Raw genomic sequence first — 24,379 nt, 5'->3', positions numbered from 1 at the left:
AGCATATTTCAAATGTAGGGTGACACAAGTGTCAAATATGGGGGTTTTGATTGTAATTAATAGCTACGACAACAACAAATAACACTAATTAACAAGTAAAGAGAGGGGTTCTTGGGATGTGATTGGATTATAGGCTAAAGTAGACAAATGGGTAATTGCAACTGATAGTAAATAACTGTAAATCAGTGAATAAACTAGACTTTAGTAGGGATAAACTTTCTCTCGAACAATTTACCCCGAATCAAATTGGTTTCTCTCGAACACCAATAAGCAGCAATTAAGAACATCCTACGCTTAGTCCATTCACTCTCTCGAGCCGAATGTGTGGAAACAGGTTTAAGATTCACTCTCTCGAGCTGAACCCATGGCAACCCAATACCCACATACCATCAAATTAGTAACCTTGGTTTTAAAATCTCTCTCTCGAGCAAGCCAAAAACACAAAGGTAGAGTTGCATTCGCAACTACAACCCTTTAAATTAAACCACAATTACTGAATGAAATCACTTTTAAACAACATTTAAACTATCAATTAACAATACCCAACAGCTACATCAACCCATAATCACACCCCAAGAATTGGGGGTTTAGCTAGACATCATAAAAAGATAAAAAATAATTACCAAATTGTGTTTCCATCAACTGGGTAAGATTAATTTCGTCTTTACAAAGGTCAAGGTTGAAGAATCTCAAAGACCCACTTCCAATTTCTCGAAAATGGAAAACTTCAATTCTTCAAAGCTAAGGAAAAATATTGTCTCCCAACTCAAAATTCTAAAACTTGATTGATAAAAATTAGATACTATGAAAAATGATACTAAACTAAGAATTTTAAAATGTATATATAGTCACTAAAAATATGCTGCGAAGGACCATTCGACGCAATAAGTTGGGATCGCCGATCCACTCGGCGATCCGCCCTTTGGTCAATTCCATCGCCTTTTTGCTTTGGCCTTCAGCATCTTCAAGTTTTGTAACTTTAGGCGATCTAGCACTACATCGCGGAACCGTTCAACGACTCACCGACTGCTCCTTTCTATCACCGACTTGATTTTCTTCTTCAGGGCTTGGCACACTGGAACTTTAGGCGAGATTATGGCCATTCGGCGACTCGCCCAATGGGTTAGGCTATCATCAAGCCTTCTTTTCTTCGTTCTTTCGGCTGCCTTGTTCCTTTTTGCTCATTAGTGTCCATGCTTTGTTCCTCAACCCAAATACCTGAAAATCAAGAATTTACATCAGTTATTGGCACCAAATAAACATTTGAAGACACTAAATCTATTAAAATAAACCCCTAAATGAGTCCAAATCATGGACTCATCAAGGGTACAGAGCTCCGTAACATCTATTCTCTCCAACTTTGAGTGTACAAATGGACACTTAAACTTGTATAAAATTAAACAAATACACACATACATCCTATATGATGTCCTACCTAAGCATTTGTGTCCTATACGGCATCCTACGTGTATTGTGTCACGTAGAATGCATATATTTGCTTGTTCAACTTCATATAAATTTAAGTTTCTACTTGTACACACCTAGAATTGAAGGACATGAATGACAATTGAAGCGGAATTAAATAACACATGTAGGGATGACAATGGGGGAGGGGCGGATGCAGGATAGGGTGGGTTTAAGGCTATGCGGGATGAAGTTTAAGGTTGTGCGGGGGTGGGAGGGATGCGAGGCGGTGTTTTTTGAAATTAATGCGGACGAAGCGGGTTGCGGGTATATGTGATTTTATGTGGATTCTAACTTTAATTTTAACTTTTTACATGTTACAAGAGTAATAAAACATTATTTATTAAGATGATTTCTTTAAAGCTACTAAAATATTCAAGATAGTAAATGAAAACTGTTCAGTAAAAAATAATACAATTTCTTACACATTTCCCAATTGACCTTTAAAAAATAAATTTCAAGTCATAATCCATTAAACTAATATAACTTAGTGAAAAAATGAATTTATTTTTAGTATCAAACTTAACTAGAAAAAAATATTAAAAAATTATGCAGACGAATCTATGCGAGCTGTTGAAAATGAAAAAAAATTGTTATGTGAGACAAATTAAAATTTTTATGAGTTAAGCTCAATCCACTCCACACTGCCCCATTGCCATCCCTAAACACACAAATGTATTATACCATTTATATATAATTTGATTTGTTTTTTGATAATTAAAAAACCCACTAAATTAATTTGATTTTGATTTTAGTTCAAAACCACCCAAACTGAACCATAAACTGCCTGCTTGAAGGGAGTAATTATGGACTGCCAGTGTACCCGGTATAGTCAGTAGTCAGTACCAATTGTATTTATTCCCCTTTTCTCTATAACTTCAAATCCCAAGTCCATGATAGTCACAAACCCCTCCGATTTACGCATTCCCGCCATTTCCTCTTCCTCACTACCATTTACCCTCATCTTCTCTCTTCCAAGTGAAATTTCGCTTCTGCATTTTACTCGCTTTCCTGCTTAACCCTACGTACTAATAGATGCCACAAATGGAGGCGTCGTTTGCACATGATCGAGGTACCAAATAATCATCTACTACAATTGCACACTCACAATTAAGTTACCTATGTGCATTTTTGATGTATTATTCTACAGCAAAAGTTTTCTTTCATGTAATTTGTTTTTGTGTTTTTGAACTTGTCATGTGAGAAGATGGTAACGAGCAATCGCAGATAAGATCATCTATACCTGAAATGGCAGAAGAGGAAGAGTCCACGGTAAGTACAAGCTTGTTTGGAGTTCATAACCTGTGAAAATTGCTTTGCAGAAAGCAGAATGTATTTGACCTTTGAGCATCTATGTTTAATCCATGTTTAAGACAAATTTGTAATCCGTTTGGTGTTGTGGATAGGGTACTCGGATAAGCCAATTAAAATTAGTCGTCAACTACCTGATTAGTGTACTGAAACTAGATTGCATTATGTAAGTGAGCATCTGTTCAGCGAGTAGATACATAAATCTGCTTGAGGAAGCAGATATTGGATTAGTCCTAATTACTAAAGATTGTTTTTGTGTCTGTTTATCGAGAACTGGATAGAGTTAAATAATTAAATGTTGTTTGAATCAACAAATGAGGCTTTATTATAAGTTCATGATATATGTTAGTTTAATATCTGAGAAATTTTAGCCCCGTGGATTGTCCAATTTTACATTGCTAAATAAACCAAAGCATTTGAAAATTCTGGTCAGGACATAGCACGATAAGTTTTACTTCCATTGCCTGTTCGATTGATAACTGAGAAGTTTCTCTGTTTTAGATGATAATTTAATGGATATGATGTAACTTTTTGTTTACCACTCACTTTGGAAAGTTGAAACTCATTGTCTTCTGTCTATTCATTTTCAAGTCTTTGCATGGTGGTAATGATTTACTTGATGTTCACAAGAATTATGCTTATTGTGTTTTGGAGCAACAATATCGATGCTTGCTATTTCACTTCTTGAATCTTTACTTGAAAAATCCCAGTTCTCTTTCTTACATTCAATCTAATTGATATATAATTACAAGTGACCAGACGTATATAACTTTTTCCATTGTGGCTTATAATGCAGGTTTATATGGCATGTGTTATGCACGGACACAGGTGATTGGTGACGTTTACGATTCTGTTAGAATGTCGGCAGTTGCTTTGGGACCTTCTTGAATGAATGGACTTAAGGGAGAGAAACTACGATAATAACGACATATACCATCTTCATATGTTATATATATATATCTTTAAAAACAAGACTCAATCTGAAATAATTGGATTGTATCATTGATATTTAAGTAAAAGTAAAAGGGAAATCTAGTCGAATGTTGAATTAGTATTTGACTAATAATTAAACTATTCTTCAAGGATTGGAGTTTCCTATTATGATGCCAGTGCACGCCAACTCCATGTGCTGGAAATCTATGAAGATGGAAGTCATGATTTTTCCTTGGTTGATATGGGTATGAACTCTTGTTTTACATTCTTGAGGAAGAGCATTAAAGCATCCACAAAATATTCAAGAGAAACTTCTCTAAAGTAAACTTGACTTCTTGTCTTTTGCTTTTTATATGACGTTCACTGAAAGTTGGATTCTCTTTCAGTGAAATATCAGGCTAAACCTGGAACAATCTATACCAGTACTAAAAGTGAGGAATCATTTTTGGCAGCCTTACAGAGAAGTGGTATGTGTTAAGATTATTATTGGCATGTTGATCTTTCTATTTGTGGAAGCATTATCTACTCTCTGATGTGACACAGATGGTACAAGTGATGCTCCTTCTGTAAAGCTTGTGAAAAGTTCATTATTCAGCTATGAACAAGCATGGCACAGGTATGAAACAGTGGAAGAATATTGCCACGGATTTCATTTTTCTTTATTTCCCAGTCTTTTTTTTATAAGGTATTTCCCAGTCCTTTTGTTTGCTTGTCCTAGTTGAATTTAGTTCTGGCATGGGAAGTTCTTGGTGCATCAAAAGCAGTAGCTATCTGGTAAATCAAATGAGATTCGGATGCGATTATAAATGTTTCTACTGGCTGACATAACTACTACGTGACACAAACTATCTCAGTGCTCCTTTCAGTTGTTCATTGGACAGTAAAGTTCCTTAGGAATATATTCGGTAGTGGATAATTTCAGAATGTAGGATTCCTATTTTTTTTCATAGGGGAGGTGCAGCCTTAGGATTGAAGTGTTTTCTCTTGCATATGGAGTTCTATAGGTAGATTATTACCATGGTAGAGGGAATCAATGCACACCATATTTATCTTTTCTAATTTGCTTCATCAACTTATAGGTTAACATTGTGATTTGATGGATTGACCTGTTTCTCTGTGTTTTTTTTTTTTTGAGTAATTTTACTATGGAGGCTGTTTTTGGATCACAGATTGATGTACCTTCAAGTCACAGGGATGGATGATGGTTTGAACATAAAAGAGAGAACTGCTTTTGTGAGTCAAACGGGTTACTGCCTTAATTCTATGCATCTTTATATTCTCTGAATACGTATTTCTTCTTGTTGACACAAAGAGTGATTACACTAGGTGCTATATTGTTGTTTCTGCCAAATATGGTGTCCTATGGTACCACCTTGGTTTGAGAACTTCCTGAGACAACAATATCTCCTGTGCAATCTGTAACAGTTACAACTGAGAATAGTACTTAAGAACACACATACATATAAATATTATAGCTTCTTCAAGTGAATGATCATGCAATATGGATTCTCCAGTCTATCTTTTAGCAAAGTGGGGATAAGATTTGATTGAGACTTCCAATGCAATGGGAGTGGTAAGGTGCATAGTAACTCATTACACTTGTAAAGAAAGGTGCGTACTAACACATTCACAATGGTACTTTCAGATCCATATTTGACAAGAGCATTTGTAGAAGAACGGTATTTACTAGAATGATTAAGAGCGAGAAAGAATGAGTAAACATAGTAATCTCTACCTTCTTTTATTGTTGTTGACTTGGTCTGTGATGTTTGGAAACACTGACTTGGTTGTCATTGCCCAAAATCTCCCCTTCTAAAGAATACATGCTTCAGAAAGAGAAATAAAAGGAGAAGGCAGCTCTCACAGGAAACATGACTTGTATATAAGCAGGATGGTCATATGGATTTCCAGAGCCATGTCATCATTTACCAATTACAGTTTTTGTTTAAGTTAGACTTAGAAGTTCTTGAAGACAAGCGAAGAATTCTCCCTTGGAGAATACTTATCAGAAAGCATCTTTATCTTCAGCATATGCGTTAGTGTCCTTGCTATCTGATAAAAACTGTACGAAATCATCTCTTCTTTGACAATACAATTGTTTTGTTGCCATTGATACATGGATTAAAATGACATGGGTCATTGGATTGTAAGAAAATTCTGTTGATTATTGGGATTGCTAGAATCACCTGTCAAATCTTAAATATTTTCATTTTTTTAAATTGTTGATTTACACTCGTGTGAGAACCTTGGTACACAGATGCTCCCAATTTACTCATCTGTTCTCAGCTAGCTAATATTACTAGATGTACTTCCAATTAGTTTTTTGCTGATCTGGTAGAACTTCACAATATAATCTGGAGTTATTGGCTCCATGGTGAGGGAATTATACAATTAAAAAATATTATGATTTGAACTGCGTTGTGGATGAGGTTCTGTGAAGTATGAAGAACAAGTTACATCAACAATCTTATCTTACGACATACTTTTATATAAGCCGACTTTGGATGCTTTAATACTTAACAACTTCAATACTTGCATGCATGTGCAATGAGATTTTCTTTCTGATTGTTAATGCAATAAAATATAACAATAACAACAACAATGCCTCAGTCCTAAACAAGTTGGGGTTGGCTATACGAGTCCCCACTTTCATTCAAGCCCATTTACATCATCTTTAGACTAAATAAAATAAAGCTGATAAATAAGTTAAATAATAATAATAATAGTAATATTAGAAGTTCTCTACCAAGTCTAAAACCTATCCTCAACTAGTAGCAAGCACTTATATTGATATTTTTCTTCCATTGTGCCTATCTTTAGCTAAGTCTGTATTGATGCCAAGCATATGCAGGTCTTTCGAGACAACTCTCTTCCATGTGATTTTAGGTCTACCCTATCCCCTTTGAACACCTTCACACTAATCATAATTTCACACCAATAGACTGGTGCATCTCTAGGTCCGATGCAGAACATGTCCAAATCATCTCAGGCAATCTTCTTGCATTTTATCCTCAATACGTGCTACTTTTAACTTCTAGCGAATGTGGTCATTTTTAATCTTATGTAATCTGGTATAACTGTACATCCATCTTAACATTCGATCTCTGCAACACTCATCTTGTGGATATGTTGGACTTTAGCATCCCATCATTCATTACCATATAACATTGCTTGTCTTATAGCTGCTCTATAGAACTTACCTTTCACTTTGGTAGGCATCGTTCTATCACATAACACTCCGATGGAACTTCTCCATTTCAACAATACGACTTTAATCCTATGAGTAACATCTTCATTGTCGTTCTACTATCTTGAATGATTTCTCAAAAATAAAAGTTTATTTTATAGTATACTGTAGGAGTGTTTTATACAGATGTTGAATGCAGTTAGAAGTTTAACTAATCATTAACTGGAAATAGTAAATTATATTGTGAACTGATATTTTGGAAAAAGAATATCAGGAACTGCAGTGGAATCAAAACTAACACTTGACTTCATTTGGACCTAAAACTCTATGGGGTTTATCTTGGCAAATTTCTATGCCCATGACAAGTAGACTTCACCAATATCCTTCGTCTTAGATTATCACTATAGAAACTCCTTCGTTTCCAATAATAATTGCTTTCAAGTACAAAACTATTAATATACAGTGCTAAGAAACATGCTTTACTTCCACTTAGCTGATACCCTTGTTTTCAGTTTTGCTTCAGTAGCATTTTCTCATCTTCTTTAACTGCAAATCACCGGTAGTTTAGTTGCTCGATCTCATGGTTGGAAACTCAAGCCTGCTATCTAGGTTATTCAGGTTTGCGAATGTTTAGGATATGTTTTTTCTGATGCAATATCTTTTACTTTAGTTAGGCATAAACCTTTAATAAAAATAAATTAACTATGCATAAAATATGCTATCAAACAATGAATGATGGTTCAATTGCTTACTTTATTCTTGTTGTTTGGTCTCTTAGGAGGTTACATCTCTGTTTCAACAAATGTTAGTCTAAAGATCTGTCTCTTTCCAAATTGCAGCTAAGTTCTATGATGGACGTCAGCAGTGATGTTCAAGTTCGTGCAAGTGGGGGCCTGTTAGCTGTGCTAGAAAATGAGCGGATCATAGATACCCTTGAACAAAATGAATGTGGGAGCGCATCAATTGCAATTGACTGCATTTGTGAAATTTCTCTGTATCTTCTAAGCTATAAGTTTTCTTGAATGACTTATCTTTTTTAATTCATTTCTCTCCTCATTCGTATATCTCTGTTTTGCATCGGGGATAAAATTTGTGCAATGATGTGTTCCTTGACTATCACATTAAGGGACAAATTTCTCAAAGTTGATTCAGCTGCTCATGAAGCATTACAAATATTCCAAATAGACAAGCATCCGAGCCATATGGGAATAGGCAGAGCAAAAGAAGGGTTAATGATGCACCACACTCTCTATGTTTAGTCAACCATGGAAGTTTTGACTAATCAAAAATATTATGCAGGTTCTCTGTATTTGGGATGATGAATAAGGTTTGAGGATGATGGCAGTTCTAAATCTGTAGCCATTTGCTTTTGGTGGTTCTTAAGAAGCTGTGAAATAACATTGGACTAATATTTGCTTACTTTTCTCAGTGTGTAACCCCAATGGGTAGACGTCTCTTGAGGTTAGTTTTGTTTGAAACAGTTTGATGTGGTTTCTACTAAGATAAAGTGAACTTGATGCCTTCTGGTCTAATAGTTCATCTTTCACCAGGAACTGGTTTCTGAGGCCTATATTGGATCTTGATAACCTGAATCGGCGTCTTGATACTGTATCCTTACCAAACTTTTTGACATGGAAACTTTGACCATTTACAGTACTGCAGCTGAAAAGTTTTTTTAACATCAAATTCAGGATTTGAATAGAAGAGGGTTATATTTTTTGTTGGAGTACTCTCAAAACTTGAAACACCCATAACCATGAAACATTGTGACTTCCTGTGAAATTGATTTTATATTCATAAGACACATGAAAATGATTTTTTCCCCCATGACTTCTGAAGATATCTTTCTTCCTGTCTACTGAAGAAATTTCGGTCTCTTTACGTGAAACACTGAAGTCTGTAAAAGATATTCCCCGCATTCTCAAGGTTCAGTTTCCTTTGTCTTTTTCTCTTCCTTATACTTATTTTTGAAGTTTTGTCATTGTGTTTTCTTATAGTGTCTGTCAAAGAAACAGTCTTTCAGAATAAGTAAGAGGATGGAATTCATAACGGGACAAAACCTTCTACAGTTTGTTCAAATTTTGAACTATTTTCTTATTCCAAATGTATAAAAGTATATCAAACTAAACCACAATCTATTTCTTAAATTTGTGTGTGCATATAAGATTTTGTTTTTTTTATAGATTCCTAAGCCTGAATAGAAATTGATTGTCTGTGTGATGCAAGTTGTACTCTCTTTGTAATGAGTTTGAAAGCATTGTATTATTATTAGCTTTCATTCTCTTTTCTTCTTGTTTCTTATTTTTTTCCTCCTTTCCTTGCTTCTGCAGAAATTCAACTCTCCAAGTTCTATATCTACAAGTGCAGACTGGTCAGCTTTTCTGAAGGTAGATATGTTCTCATCCATCAAGATTTCTACTTTAAAGTATTTGAAGTTTATAGTTACATGCCATTTGAGCTAGAGTAGTACAATATTTAGGAACACACATAGATGTATGCTGGGTCATGGGAGTGCCATGTCTAAAGTTTCATTTTAGTTTTTTGTTTAAACAAGAAAAGTAGTATTGCATGTTTGTTACCCTTCATCATTTACCTGAGTTTGAGCATTATACTCGCTAAGCATTTTATCACCGATTATTTTAGATGTACTTAATACAATTACAAGTAGGCCCTGTTTGGACGTGATATGAAATCATGATTTGCATAAGTTATTTGAAATCAGATTGGTTTGAAGTTAAAGATATGTTTGGACATGCAATTTAGATTTCTTAAGTTGTACTTTTTCCTGATAAACATGAAAACCCCACAAGTTGTGAAAACTATCAAAATTTCTCCATTCTTATATAATCTTATCAAATGAGCAAACCATAGTTCATAAACAATGTAACGGAATATCATATGGCACCAAATTGATAAATCGTATATCTCCATGTAAACTTTCAAATACACATAATTTCATTAAGATTTGCTAGTCAACAATAGTAGTAACTAGTTGTTCTTTAATATAATTCTTTCACATGGTTCATACAATCTCTTTACGCTGAGCATGAGTCTTTTGGCAAAATTTAAAAGGATGGGTCCTTTTTTACAAAATATCAAGTTTTACAATTAAAATGTTGATTTGAAATCATGATCCCAAATCGCATGTTCAAAGGTCTACTTCTTTGACCTCAAACTAGCACATCAAATAAGATAGGAGTGTTATTCTCGTTTCCGGTTTCCCCTTTGGGGGAAACTTGTTGCTTCTAAATCTAGATTATTGCTTGCTTTATTAGTCCCCATTAGTATGCTTTACCCAGATTTGAGAATTCAATTTCATGCAGAGTGTGTGTGCTCTCCTGCATATAAGCAAAATATTTGAAGTTGGCATTTCTGGATCTCTGCTAGAAGAATTGACGTCTTTGGACTTGGATATTATTGAGAGGGTATCTAATTAATGTTTAAACTTCACCATAATTATTATATTCCACTATGGTTTCTATATTTACAACCGTCCTTATCTACATACTCAGCTTTCTCTTGATGCAGGCTGGATTTTTCATTTCAGTCGATCTAGCCTATGTCTGTGAATTGGTTAGCATCGTTATTGGTATAATACTAGTTACAATATGTAAGGCTTTCACACTGTGACTTGATTGGATAGGAATAGCTTCACAAGAAGTTTGAAATCTATGTAGAAAAATCTTTTGTTTTATCATCCAAAATTGTCAACTTGATACTATGGAGAAGCCAAAAAAGATAAATGAGCATTGCTTTTCTTCTAGAAAATTTCCATAAGTTTGACCTCTATCCCTGCCCAAGAATGCATTTATTTTCTGGTTTTAGGTAAGCAAATCTGGCCACTCATATTCTGGCAAGTGGGAACTTCTTCAATCAGTGACATTTTATATTGGAGCTTGAATTATGATCAAGCCAAAATGATCTTAGATTTTCACCCATAGTCCTCCTTTCTGTCATAAAGATATGTCTAATTTCTCATGGTAGTAATAGTACCATTAGCACTCCAGCAAGAGCTTTTTCACATTGTGTGTGCCTGTAATGTGCAGGTAATTGGTGTCATTGATGTTGATCGAAGTAAAGAGAAGGGTTATGAGACAATAGTAAAAGAGGGTTTCTGTGATGAGGTAGGATATACTGCTGCAGTAATTTGTGGGTTTAATATCTTCCCTGCATTGGTTTTGGCATCTTTTTTTTTTTATGGCTTTATGAGTGTAGTCTTGTTTGTCTAGCTGGATGAACTGAGGCAGATATATGAGGGATTGCCAGAATTTCTGGAAGAGGTTCTCTAACTTCTGATTTTTCTCAACTAAACCACTTTCTGTTGAAGTTAAGGCTGCACGCTATTGAATTTAATATTAGTAGTGCGTTGCAGGTTTCAGCCTTGGAACTTGCACGACTTCCTTGCATGTATGAAGACAAGGAGATTCCTTCTATCATTTACATACATCAGATAGGTCTGTTCACCCTTTAATGTTCCATAATTATAATAACTTTGTACCTACATAGGTAATTCAGCTTTTAAACTGATAACTGTTGATGGCCTGATGCCCAATTAGATCCTTGGGATGCTTCCTTTTTCAGATATCAATCTCACTTGTATATTAAGGTGTATCTAGCTTTTATATCCTTTTCCCTTTTTTAGGAACTTGGCCATACCTTAAGAATGTTGACAGCTATTTGCTTTTATTGAGGCAGTTTAATATGACAATGGAAGATACTCTATTGCTATGAAAAATAAAGGCACGGGAAAATATTATTGAGATGCGTGTTAACTGTTGTCTTACATTGAGCCCTGTTTATATATATATATATATATATATATATAGAGAGAGAGAGAGAGAGAGAGAGAGACTATCTAACACTTCTCAAGCTCGTGCATATAAATGTCAGGTCTAGTCATTGAGAGGTAATTGAACTTACCAATCGTTGTATCTTACATAATTTCTATGAGTCTCCCCTTGTCCTGGCAAAAGATTAACATTTGGATCAATAAGAGTCTAGTTTGGAAATACTGAAAAAGATGTTTCTAATTAGTGATACCATCCTAAACATTGCAGGTAGTAACAATATTGTCAACAAAAACTACCAAAAAACTACACAAATTGAGTAGAAAGTCGATAAAACACAAAGTGATCAGCTTCACTATGAGTCATGCCAACATGGGCAGATCTACCTTACAAGGTAAGGGTGCCATTCCACCCGGATGCTTCTGTTAAAATTCTGAATATATATGTAAATATATGGGATAAAACTTATAAATGGGTCAAGTGGCTCCCAGAATGCACAAACAAACTGGGGGTGCAACTGCTTTGTCGATCCTTTTAAGATTTTCATGTCCTTATGAACCTGTGTTCTTGTACAATGGTTCCGTCGTACAACAGAAGTGTGATATCCAAAATTGCAACAACTACAGGGGTATTAAGTTGTTAAGCCACACTATGAAAGTTTGGGAGAGAGTGGTTGAGATGAGGGTAAGGAGGGGTGTGTCTTCTCAGTTTGGATTCATGCCAAGGGAAATCAACCACAAAAGTTATCCATCTTGTGAGGAGATTGATGGAGAAATATTAAGAAAGGAAGAGAGACTTACATATGGTGTTCATTGACCTTGAGGAGGCCTACGACAAAGTACTAAGGGAAGTCTTATGGCGATGCCTGGAGTCAAGAGGTGTATCAGTGGCCTAGATTAGGGCAACGTCAGTAAGAACGATGGGGTAGATTCAAAGCACTTTTCTGTGGAGATGGGGTTACACCAGGGATCAACTCTTAGTCCGTTTTTATTGGGCTTAGTGATGGATGATTTGACTCAGGACATTCAAGATGAGGTGCTTTGGTATATGTTATTTGCAGATGACATAGTATTGATTGATGAGACGCGTAATAGAGTTAATGCTAAGTTAGAGGTGTGGAGATAAACTTTGGAGACTAAAGGGTTCATGTTAAGTGGGACCAATACAGAGTATGTACAGTGCAAATTCAGTGATGCGAGGCATGAGGTAGGCATGAAAGTGAGGCTCGACACACAAAATATCCCTAAGAGTGACAGATGAAGTACCTTGGGTCTATAATCCAGGGGAGTGGGGACATTGACGAATTGGTGTAGCGTGGATGAAGTGGAGGCTTGCCTCTGAAGTCTTATGTGATAAAAAGGTACCACTGAAACTCAAAGGTAAGTTATATAAAGTGGTTGTTAGACCGACATTGTCGTATAGGGCGGAGTGTTGGCCAATCAAAAACTCCCAATGTCCAAAAGATGCGTGTTGCAGATATGAGAATGTTGAGGTGTCTGTGTGGTCATACTCGGAGTGATAAGATTAGAAATGATGATATTCGGTTTAAGGTGGGAGTGGCCTTCATGGTGGACAAGATGAAGAAAGTGAGACTGGGATGGTTTGGACATGTGAAGAGGAGATGCGCTGACGCACCAATGAGGCCATGCGAGAGGTTGGTAATAGAGGGTACGAGGAGAGGTAGATGTAGGCTGAAGAAGTATTGGGGAGAAGCGATAAGACAAGATATGACCCAGCTTCAGGTTACCAAGGATATGACCTTAGATAGGAGGGTGTGGAGGACACGTATTAGGGTAGAAGATTAGTAGGTAGTGTAGTATTGTCTTGCTTGTGGTGGTTGGTGTTTGTCATTGTACTAGTGGTATTATTGTAGTTTTTGTTTTTGGTATTTCTTGGTGTTTATTATTGTTTACAATAATCTATCCAAGCATGTTGTTTAGTGTGTTTCGATTATCACACTATTTTACTGATGTTTTTCTTTTTTCTGGTAGACTTTGCACTACTTACGTGTTACTTGCTATATTATCTTCACTCTCTCCTTCTTTGTACCTGTACTTGCTGCCGAGGGTCTTTTGGAAACAGCCTCTCTACCTCCACGAGGTAGTGGTAAGGTTTGCGTACATTTTACCCTCCCCAGACCCCACTTATGGGATTTCATTGGGTATGTTGATGTTGTACCCTCCTTCTCACTTCTCGTTTTCCTTCCTTTTCTTCTCCTCCTTTATACCCTTTCCTTACTTTTATTTGCTAAATTTCTCTCTTCCCCTTCCTTCTCTCTCTCTCTCTCTCTTTTTTAAAGAATTCCTTACGTTAACCATCATTTTGTTTCTCTTATTGTACCTTACTTCACGAGCAACTTCTTTTGATAAATAATGTAAATTGATTTTTGTGGATATGTAATTTTTCTCTTTTTTATGATACACCATCAATATATGTATTAGAGTACAATTTGAGTAGTATTTTCTATTGACTTTTGAAAAATTATATGGCTAAAATAATAGATGTTTTAAGTTAATTTTCATATATTGAATTACTTTGCAAAGAATTATTGTAAAAATAGATAATTAATATTGAAAATTAATTCAAGAACGTTGAAGATAAATTATTCTAATCAAACATGGGATATGTATTATAAGCTATTCTTTTAAAGCAAATTTTTTAGTTGAAGGCCTATTTCATGAAATATTTTATTATCATGGTGTCTGGGCCTTTGTGCACATCCTGATTAATTTCACGGGGTATTTGCTACCTTTCACCAATACATGTACCAGATAATTTTGAAAGATATCATCATTTTATTGTAATTTTGTTTTAGAATTTAATTAAATCAATCTGAAAGAAAAAGTGAATAATTTTTCTGTATGCGAGTAAAAGACAATTGACCTAATAGAAAAAACCAAACTTAATTAATCCACCCCATCATTCTTATTTGGTTTTTGTGGCTAGTAGTAGGTACACTGTATACATAAAGTTGTGGCACTAACAATCTTCAAATCCCGAATTCTCTTCTATATGCCAAACTTCTAAATAATTGTGCTGAACTTACCAAATCAGGTTCGAGAAGATTGTTTCAGACTACAGAGTGACCACCACAATCGACATACAAGACCATTAGATACCATTTGAGCAAGAAAATTAGGTAGTTGCTCAATATAAATTTTGTTCTCAAGGTCATTGTTGAGAAAAATTCTTAATGTTCAACTGATGAAAGGCCTATGGCATACAACAACCACAGTTAAAAAAGGCAGACATATGCTATTTTAGCTATGGGAGAAAAAGTATCACTGTAAATAATTTCAAATATCTGGGTATACCCTTAGGCAACAAGGTGATCCTTAAACCGATTAATTTGTTGTATGGACCAACTTTGATTTCATAAACCCAACAACAACCAACAATGATTTTCTTGGAGGAAGAGGGACAAGCTTCTCACTTACCACTCGGATGTAAAGCAGACGTCTCATCAACCATAGCTTGCCACCATCCTAGATGAGAGAGCGCTTCACCTCTAGATTAGGGATGGAAATAGAGGACAAAGATGATACAAAATATAATTAGGTGATGGTAGACGACGATAACTTTGAATTGTGTAATGGTTGTTAGTATTATGAGTAGATCATGTACCTTGATGCTGGATGCTAACGACGATATTTGTCAGGAGCAATGGCAATATGGTTGGGATATATAAGGAGCAATAGAAAAGTCAATAATGAGTGATGAGACTACTATGTGATTGGTTTGCGGAACAAGGCGAAGTAAAGGAGAGAATAATTCATCCACTGTAGGAATAACAAGACTAGCCAAAATCTCATCTCGCACTGAATCAGTGTAATTAAGAAGTCTAGCAAGTGTAAGAACCAAAAACATTTGTCGTTGCATTTATGGTTTTCAACACTAGCGGTGACTGATATCAACTTCTCAAATTTCTCCATGATTGCATGTACATGTCCCAATAAGAAGACATCCAACTTTTGCGTCTTTAAGTTAGCAACAACATACCCAGTGAAATCCCTTTGAGGTAAAAAATCAAGAATCAAAATAAATCTGGAATTTCTTAAAAATACCTTAATTTTGAAGGAACTAAAATTTCTCTATTTTTTTTAAATCATTTTTTTGGTGGGGGGGGGGGGGGTTTTTTTTTTTTTTTGCTTTTTGCTATGTACCTTAACTTTTAAGCTACTACAACAAGCATTCCTATGTGGTTTGCGAGCTATTGCATAGGAGCGGGGGTTTTACCCTGTGCGCACCCAAAGGGTAGCGGCTGCGGGTTTCCCTTGTCATAAAAAAAAAATAAAAAATTAGCGGATTAAGACTAATTATGATACTAATAGAGTCAATTCAAGAACTTAGATCAAAAGTGATCTGGACCCCTATTTCGAAGAAATTAGAGACAACAATTAGTGTAAGACTAATCACCTTCTTTAATTTACGAATAAGAACCAAAAATATCAAGTTTAGAATTAATCTTACCTCTTAATGAATCATTACCTCTTAAAGAATCATTCTTATAAGGTTGTAAGACCACACACAAAGGTGTAAAGAAGAGAAACCTCTCACATAATATTCATCACGTCTTTTTCTTAAAATAATAAAATTCACCTCTATTATTCCCACCCCTTTTATAAGAATAATAACTAGGAAATTTTTTAAACTAGGAATCTTTTAAAATAGGAAACTTTTATGCTCCTATTGGGCTGCATGTGGGCCCTTTTCTTGGCCTTCACGTGGCCCTATCTTTCGCCTCTTGGACTCAAACTTGGACCATGAAATATATATAGCACTTAGTCCACTTCTTGTTATAATTCTTGGGTCAATCTTGAGATTTTCTTCCACGATAAACATCTTCTTGATTTCTTATTGAAGCCTGACAACTTTAGTGCAAGTAGGCAGACATGGATGCTATCACCTTACCCCTATCTCAGAGGTAGAGAGGTTGGTTTCGATAATAGTCCAAAGCAGTCTAGAAAAGAATAAACAGAGGTGAAAGCATTACAAAGCATACTGGATAGTAATTACAACCAAATAATTTGATAATTGAAGTACAAAAAATATTTGTTAGCTACAGAAATCAAAGGACACGAAACTGTAAAGGCAATACCACGACTACTTGTATCGGTGGATTGCAAGACAACACACTTCCTACCCTAATTGGTGTCCTCCACAACCTTCTATCTAAGGTCGTGTCCTCGATAAGTTGAAAGGGTGTCATGTCCTAAATAATTCACCTCTCCTCAATACTTCTTCGACCTACCTCTCCCTCTCTTGAAGCCATCCATAACCAACCTCTCACACCTCCGCATTGGGGCATTCATATATCTCCTTTTCACATTTTCGGAACACATCAATCTCGCTTTCTTCAACTTGTCCTCCACCGAAGCCATTCCCACTTTGTCCCCGGATATTCTCATTTCTAATCCTATCTCTCCCAGTATTCCCACACATCCATTGCAAAATTCTCATTTCTACAACTTTCATCTTTTGAACGTGAAAGTTCTTAATTGGCCAACACTCGGCCCTATATAACATAGTTGGTCTAACCACCACTCTGTAGAACTTGTCTTAAAGTTTTTGTAGCACCTTCTTATCACACAAGACTCTAGATGCAAGTCTCCATTTCATTCACCCTACACCAATACGGTGAGCGACATCCTCGTCAATCTTACCATTTCCTTGCATAACAGACTCTAGATACTTGAAACTTCCTCTCTTATGGATGACTTGTGTATCAAGCCTCACTTCCACGCCAATCTTATGTGTTACGTCACTGAACTTGCACTCCAAGTATTCTGTCTTGGTCTTGCTCAACTTGAACCCTTTGGACTCCGGGGTCTGTCTCCAAACCTCCAGTGTAGCGTTAACTCTGTTGTGAGTCTCGTCAATCAGAATTATGTCATCCACAAATAACATATGCCGTGAAACCTTATCTTGCATTTGCCGCATCAATTCATCCAACACCAAGGCAAAAATAAAATGGCTGAAGGCTTATCCTTAGTTCAACTCCATCAAAACTGCGAAGTGCTCCGAGTCTTCTCCCACTATCCTTACCCGAGTCTTGGCTCCATCGTACATGTCCTTGATCACCCTAATATACACCTCTAGCCTCCAAGCATCTCTAGAGAACTTACCTTTGGACTTTGTTGTAAGGCTTTTCTAGGTCGATGAACACCTTGTGTAAGTTCTTCCTCTCCCTGTACTGCTCACTAGTCTCCTTACAAGATGAGCGGCTTCTGTAGTTGAGCGTCCCTCCATGAATCTGAACTAGTTCTCGGAAACAGCCACACCCCTCCTCACCCTCTCCCAAACCGTCATAGTGACTTAGCAGCTTGATACTTCTATAGTTGTTGCAATTCTGAATGTCACCTTTGTTCTTGTATAATGGAATCATTGTACTCCATCTCCATTCTTCGGGCATTTTTGCCGTCTTGAAAATGGCATTAAACAACTTAATGCACAAAACAAAATCTATTTTTCTTTTCGCAATCGTACTTGAGTGATCGGAATAGATGTAAAAGATGCATCTCATTTTGAATACATAATCTATCTGAATAGGTAAATGATAATTTAAGCTAGCATACCATCTTTACAGTAAGCTAGATAGCTGACTGTTGATTAGGGACATATTCATTCAGTACCCGATGATCTCTTATACTTGGCTGTCACTGGCTGAACCTGAAAGAAGTTTCTTGACCTGATAACTTTTGCATTCTTAATGACCTAACATGGAGCGGGAGCATCATCGTTCTAACTGCAAATCATTGACCACCAGGCCACACCCTTGGGTGCAATTTGATACCTATATAAACTGCTTGAATCTAATGAGATATGGAAACCTACTAAAGATTCAGAGCAAGATGAAAAAAGTAGAGAACTGCCTGAAATGGAATAGTGTTCTGTATTATTTTCCAGTTCTGAGAGATGTCATGCATCTTGTCTCACCGCGGGTGCTAATTTTACTTGCATCTGTTGACATTAGTCCTGTCAGTTTCAGAGAGTTTCTACATGCTATTTTCTTTGTCACAACTATCAAACCTATGATAAAACTGCGCATCCATTGTTGTGATCAATATCTGTGATTTTCCACTTACAGGTTACCTAATGTGCATTTTCAATGAAAAACTTGGTGAAGAAATGCTAGAGAGTCTTCAGGACTATGAGTTTGCGGTATGTCATTGTATGATTTATAAAGCAGTGTATGGAATCACTAGACGTCTTCTGATCTATATTAGTAATGGGTTATCAAATGTCCAGTTTGCTGATGAGGAGGGAGAACATAGGAGGTTCTTTTATCATACTGCAAAGACAAAAGAATTGGATAACCTTCTCGGAGATATATATCATAAAATTCTGGGTATGTATTCCTTGATTCTTGTCCTTAGCTTTCACAATTATACTTCTCAAAGACTTGGCACTTCTTATTCCCCAAAAAAAAAAAAGAAAAATCAAAATGGAATATGGTTCATTCCGACAAGGTTCAATAGTAACAGGGAGACAAGTTTCAGTGCTGCCTGCTATCACCGTGTGTGATAGTCAAAACCATGAAACTTTTTCATTGCCAAGCACAAACTTTTTCATGGCACGAATATTTGGATTCAGTTTGAATAGAGTTTCATCTGTAGTGTATTTTGTTTTATTTTCCTCTTTCTTTGTTACACTTTTGAATTTTTTCGAAGATATGGAGAGAGCTATAACAAGAGACCTAGTGTCACATATTCTTCAATTCTCAGTGCATGTGCACAAGGCTGTTAGTTTTGCAGCTGAGCTTGACTGGTAAGCATTTTGATAAAAAAAATTCTTCCCTGTTCTCTTCTGTTCCCGCTTAACATTTATTTTCTGCTTCCGTGTAGCATTTTAGCGTTAGCCTTGGTTGCACGTCAAAACAACTATGTAAGGCCAAATTTGACTGCAGAAGATTTGCTTGATATAAGGAGTGGAAGGTAAGAAACATGAGAATAACTGAGACTATCCTTTTTATTACAATGCAGGGTTTACCATTAGGGCATCTGCTAAGGGATTCCGTTTTATATATTCGCTTTCCAGACATGTTTTGCAGGAGATGACTGTAGACACATTTATTCCCAATGACACAAATATTACTCTTGAAGGTAATGCGGAATGTCCATTGAAGGAGCCATTTTAGCCTCACCAATTCTTGCCAGGCACTATATCCTGTGGCTGAACATTATATATTTTCCAGGAAGAATTAATATCATCACAGGCCCTAATTATTCGGGAAAAAGTATCTACATCAAGCAGGTAGAACTCTCTCTATCTCTCTTTCTCTCACTACATACAAGGTTAATTTGGTGCTCTGGAATGTTTGTGCACCTAAAACTGACTAAGAATCTGCTAATCAGTTAGGAGTCATTTGGTGTGAGGTATAAGGTAAAATAATCCCGGGATAAAATGCAGGATTATTTTATCCTGCGTTTGGTTGGAGGTATTAGCCATTAGGGATAAGTTATACCATAGTGATGGGATAAGTTATCCCATATACATGGTGGGATAACTTCTCCTGGGATAACTTTTCCCCAACCAAACGACCCCTATAGTTACAAATCTTTCTTCATTATGCTATTTCTCACCACCTATGTCCTTTGATTATAGATTTTACTTTTAGGTAAACACAACGAACAACAACAACTACGGCCTCAATTCCTAACTCATTGAATCAGCTCTATGAATCATGTCTAGCTGTGTCACTCCATTTTAGACCGCATCAGGCCAATATTTAAAAGTGTAGGTTCTTGGGCACTAGAAATCCTCCACATTTTCTAGTGGCATACAAATCTCTAACATCGCCTATATGATTTTCTTCTGGTGTGCCCTACATTGCACCAAGTCTGCATGAATTTGAAGAGACTGTAGATCTCTCAAGACAGCTTCCTTTTTTGTGATTTTAGTCTATATGGCCTCTTTTTTAACACTTCCATTCATTATGGTTTCACACACACGACCCGGTGCATCTGAAAGTTGACGTAGGATGTGAGCAAACCATCTCAAGTGACCTTCTCTCACTTTATCCTCTATGTTTGCAACTTGTATCTTCCATCGGATTTGGTCATTTTTAATTTTGTCTGTTATTGTATGACTGTAATCTATCTTAACATACACATTTTTAAAACATTCACTTTATGGATATTATGGACTTTTGAGGTACAACGTTTACTGCCATATAAATTTGTCGGTTTACAAACGTTCTATAAAATTTGCATTTTACTTTGGTAGGTATCCTCCTATAGCATAACACCCCACTAGTATTTCTTCATTTCAACTATGCTTTTTGATTCTATGTAACATTTTATGGTAACACCAACCTGAATGTGAATTGTTTGTATTTAGGCACCGCAATCTAGTCCAGTCTCACTTTTCTTGTGTTGGCAAAACTTACACCACATATATTCAATCTTACTTCTACTAAACTTAAAACCTCACTCTATAGTTTTTCATAGTTCAACTTCTAGTCACACTTATCAACCGATAAATTGGATGGTTTACATCAAATATGGCCAAATCATCACAAATGACTCATTTTATACTCTTACTAAGCTACTTGCATTATTTTTCCAATTTAATTATTTCTATATCTGTTCAATCGTATATGATGAAATATTCATCTTAACATTCACATTTCTACAACTTTACCACAAGAGTGTGGTTGGGTGGATGGGATTTTTGTACCCTTGGCCTTAACCAAAGGTCTTGGGTTCGATCCATGGGAATGGAGAACCCTAGTAGGGAGTGCTTCCTCCTTAATGGATTACTTGGGCCAGTGGGTTTCAGATACTGGGTGGTTATTACAAGACAAGAAGCATTTCTACAACCTTCATCTTGTGGGTATGTTAGGCATTAGGCTCAACATCCTCCCATATGATAGTCCTGATCTTGGTAACCATCCTATAAAACTTGATTTTCGTTTTATTAGGTATCCATCGCTTGGACATTCTCGTAAAATTCTAAAATTTCAACCATTTCTTTTTCACTTATGTTTAATATCTTCATCTATCATGCCAATTTCTCTGGAAGACTGAGCGTACATATCTTAGTTGTCTTATAAGACATCGTGATTCTGTCTGATTTCACTTTACTTTGTTCTTCTTATGGTGCTAAACATGCAATGCGTATATTCTGTCTTATTTCTACTTATCCTAGAACACTTGCTCTCTAGAATGTTTCTCTAGTGTTCCAGCTTTTGGTTGACTACTTAGCTAGTTTCATCAATTAATTCAATATCATCTACGCGTAAAACACAAATGGAAACTCACATTTTGTACTATTTGGTTAGCTCTTATATAACTAGGATAAGTATAAATTCAAGACAGACTTGTAAACCCACAGCTATTAGAAACTTCTATGTAACTTCTTAGTTCTCACATTTATAACCACTACTTCATGTATATGGAAATTTATATATTAGGTGTAAATTTTTTTCTTTATGCTCCAAAAGACTTTTCTTGATTATTTATTGTACTCTTTCTCTAAGTCAATGAATATCAATTGGAGATCCTTCTTTCTCTCGTAAATTTTGTCCAATCTTCTTAGAAAAATTAGTTTCTGTTGTAGATCCATGACATGAATATGAACTAGTTATGTCATTGTTGTAATATCCCCAAGTCTATGTTTTATCATATTTTCCAAAAGGTTTATCACATACTATGATTGTCCGTGCAACTCTGAATATCTCCTCTAGTCTTATAAATTGGAACGAAGGTACTTGTAACAGACAAGGTATGGGAGATTAGTTGATCTTTTATTCCATGAAGTAACAAGTATATATACATCTATGCTGATTGATTGATTTTCTAGCTTTACTATAGGAGTAGAATGATATTGTATAAGATACAACTGATTAGGAATTGATTGTGTAATATTGTTTTTCCTTATTTAGTCTTTGGTATCATTGTATAAGTACCCATTCTCATGGGATGTATATTTATCAAGAAACATTTCTTCTTTTTGAAATCTTAATATAGAATCCAAATTCCAAACTATAAAAAGAATTATAAGGAAAATCCTAAAAATCTGATATCAATCCCTATAATTACGCTTTCCTAGTATATTTACAAGCATAACTACATTCATTCTTTAACAGTATTCTTTCTCCACTTTCTTGGCATCTTTCTACTTCTTAATATATTATTGGATAACTTGGATAGTTATACTACTCTAACCTCTCCGATGTACTTCCAAACCTCTATATAAGTACCAGCCAAATTATATGTTTTTCTACACTTCATACTTTTTCATAGCATCCCTTACTTCGGCTGATTCACATATGTATGCAGATTTTTTAAAGTCATCCTCATGTTTTGTATTTCATTGACCGTTAAAAATATTTTCATCTTCTCATTTCCAAAGGGTTTAAATCCTTAATAAAGCTTATTACACTTGTTTACTTCTCTGGCCACTTTGATTGTAAAGGAAAGTGCAGCAGATAAATTGGCCAGCTCTAGTAAGATTGCAAATCAAAGTTTTAGAATAATGATAAAAAAAAGTCTATTGTCATTGTTAAAATTTTGTAAAATGTAATATATACAAATTGCTGCACTTGAGTCAAGGGTCTTTTGGAAACAACCTCTCCACCTACACGAGGTAGTGGTAAGGTCTGTGTACACTCTACCCGTCCCATACTGCACTTGTGAGATTTCACTGGGTAAGTTGTTGATTATTTCACTTTAGTTTTGTGAGATATAAAGGAGAAGAATATTATTGAATTGTTGTATCTACATTATTACACAAAGACCCTATTTATAAACACTACAATACAATCTTTTACCAAGTAGGATATTATTTACTACTCCTATTCCTATGATTATTCCTATTCTAAGTAGGATTGTATAAACCTATAGATAGGGTTTATACCCTAGACCAGAAGGCGACGTAAATGGCGGCGCCATTTTGGATTTTTAATTTTTAAAAAGATTTGACTTAATAATATTAGTCAAAATTAGGGTTTTTTTTTCTATTTCAAACTGAAGTCGCGTTCTCCTTGCGATCTCTTCTCCACCTTCAGTCGATCGAGTTGCTGCTCCTCTTCCCCTCGCGTCTCTTCTCCTCCTTCATCGCACAGTTGCTGCTCCTCTTCCCCTCGGCATCGCGTCTCTTCTCCTCCTTCATCGCACAGTTGCTGCTCCTCTTCCCCTCGGCATCGCGTCTCTTCTCCTCCTTCATCGCACAGTTGCTGCTCCTCTTCCCCTCGGCATCGCGTCTCTTCTCCTCCTTCATCGCACAGTTGCTGCTCCTCGATTTCTTTTTCTCTGCTTTTTTCATACGTTTCTGTTGCTTCTTTCTTTTTGAGATACAGTTGCTTCACTGCTCTGTTTTTTTCCTCTGTTTTATTGTTCACATTTCACTGCTACTGCCTATAATTTAAAAATAAATAAATTAATTCTTCTATAATTATTTATTCATTTGTCCATAAACAGTGAATTGACTGAATTCAATGGCGGATGCCAGCAAAAAGAGGGACATTGGATGGAATTATGGTACTCAAGGAGCAACGAAAGATTCGGTTAATTGTAACTTTTGTGGGAGTACTTTTAATGGTGGAATAACTCGACACAAGCAACATTTAGTGGGTGGTTTCAAGAATGTTAAACAATGTAGCAGCTTGTCCGTCGGCGATTAGAGAAGAAGTAAGGGCTTATATGCAAAATAAAATCGCTAATAATCCCAAATTTCAAGTGAGGCAGCCGGAAGA

At 35.8% G+C, this 24,379-nt stretch overlaps 1 protein-coding gene across 2 annotated transcripts in view; it reads left to right on the top strand.

The window, feature by feature from the left end:
• The first annotated feature begins 2,228 nt into the window (after positions 1-2,228).
• The window catches only part of LOC102603553 (DNA mismatch repair protein MSH5), a 33,524-nt gene continuing 11,373 nt past the window's right edge, over positions 2,229-24,379 (top strand). For both annotated transcript variants that reach the window (XR_001473470.1, XM_006338830.2), the window contains exons 1-25: positions 2,229-2,536; positions 2,672-2,736; positions 3,572-3,603; positions 3,859-3,953; positions 4,095-4,175; positions 4,252-4,324; positions 4,878-4,941; positions 7,735-7,889; positions 8,022-8,123; positions 8,195-8,222; positions 8,325-8,356; positions 8,446-8,503; positions 8,735-8,821; positions 9,226-9,282; positions 10,219-10,320; positions 10,424-10,468; positions 10,942-11,019; positions 11,125-11,175; positions 11,268-11,349; positions 18,770-18,843; positions 18,931-19,030; positions 19,353-19,449; positions 19,527-19,616; positions 19,720-19,784; positions 19,877-19,935. Coding sequence is in view for 1 of the 2 variants with exons in the window: in XM_006338830.2 (XP_006338892.1) it covers positions 2,500-2,536; positions 2,672-2,736; positions 3,572-3,603; positions 3,859-3,953; positions 4,095-4,175; positions 4,252-4,324; positions 4,878-4,941; positions 7,735-7,889; positions 8,022-8,123; positions 8,195-8,222; positions 8,325-8,356; positions 8,446-8,503; positions 8,735-8,821; positions 9,226-9,282; positions 10,219-10,320; positions 10,424-10,468; positions 10,942-11,019; positions 11,125-11,175; positions 11,268-11,349; positions 18,770-18,843; positions 18,931-19,030; positions 19,353-19,449; positions 19,527-19,616; positions 19,720-19,784; positions 19,877-19,935 (1,809 nt within the window). In the remaining variant the exon portion in view is untranslated. The remainder of the gene's footprint in view (positions 2,537-2,671; positions 2,737-3,571; positions 3,604-3,858; positions 3,954-4,094; positions 4,176-4,251; positions 4,325-4,877; positions 4,942-7,734; positions 7,890-8,021; positions 8,124-8,194; positions 8,223-8,324; positions 8,357-8,445; positions 8,504-8,734; positions 8,822-9,225; positions 9,283-10,218; positions 10,321-10,423; positions 10,469-10,941; positions 11,020-11,124; positions 11,176-11,267; positions 11,350-18,769; positions 18,844-18,930; positions 19,031-19,352; positions 19,450-19,526; positions 19,617-19,719; positions 19,785-19,876; positions 19,936-24,379) is intronic.

The sequence above is a fragment of the Solanum tuberosum genome, unplaced genomic scaffold (assembly GCF_000226075.1).
Source record: "Solanum tuberosum cultivar DM 1-3 516 R44 unplaced genomic scaffold, SolTub_3.0 scf00007, whole genome shotgun sequence".
NCBI lineage: Eukaryota > Viridiplantae > Streptophyta > Magnoliopsida > Solanales > Solanaceae > Solanum > Solanum tuberosum.
The sequence above is the reverse complement of the archived record's forward strand: the minus strand, read 5'-3'. Positions and strand labels throughout refer to the sequence as shown.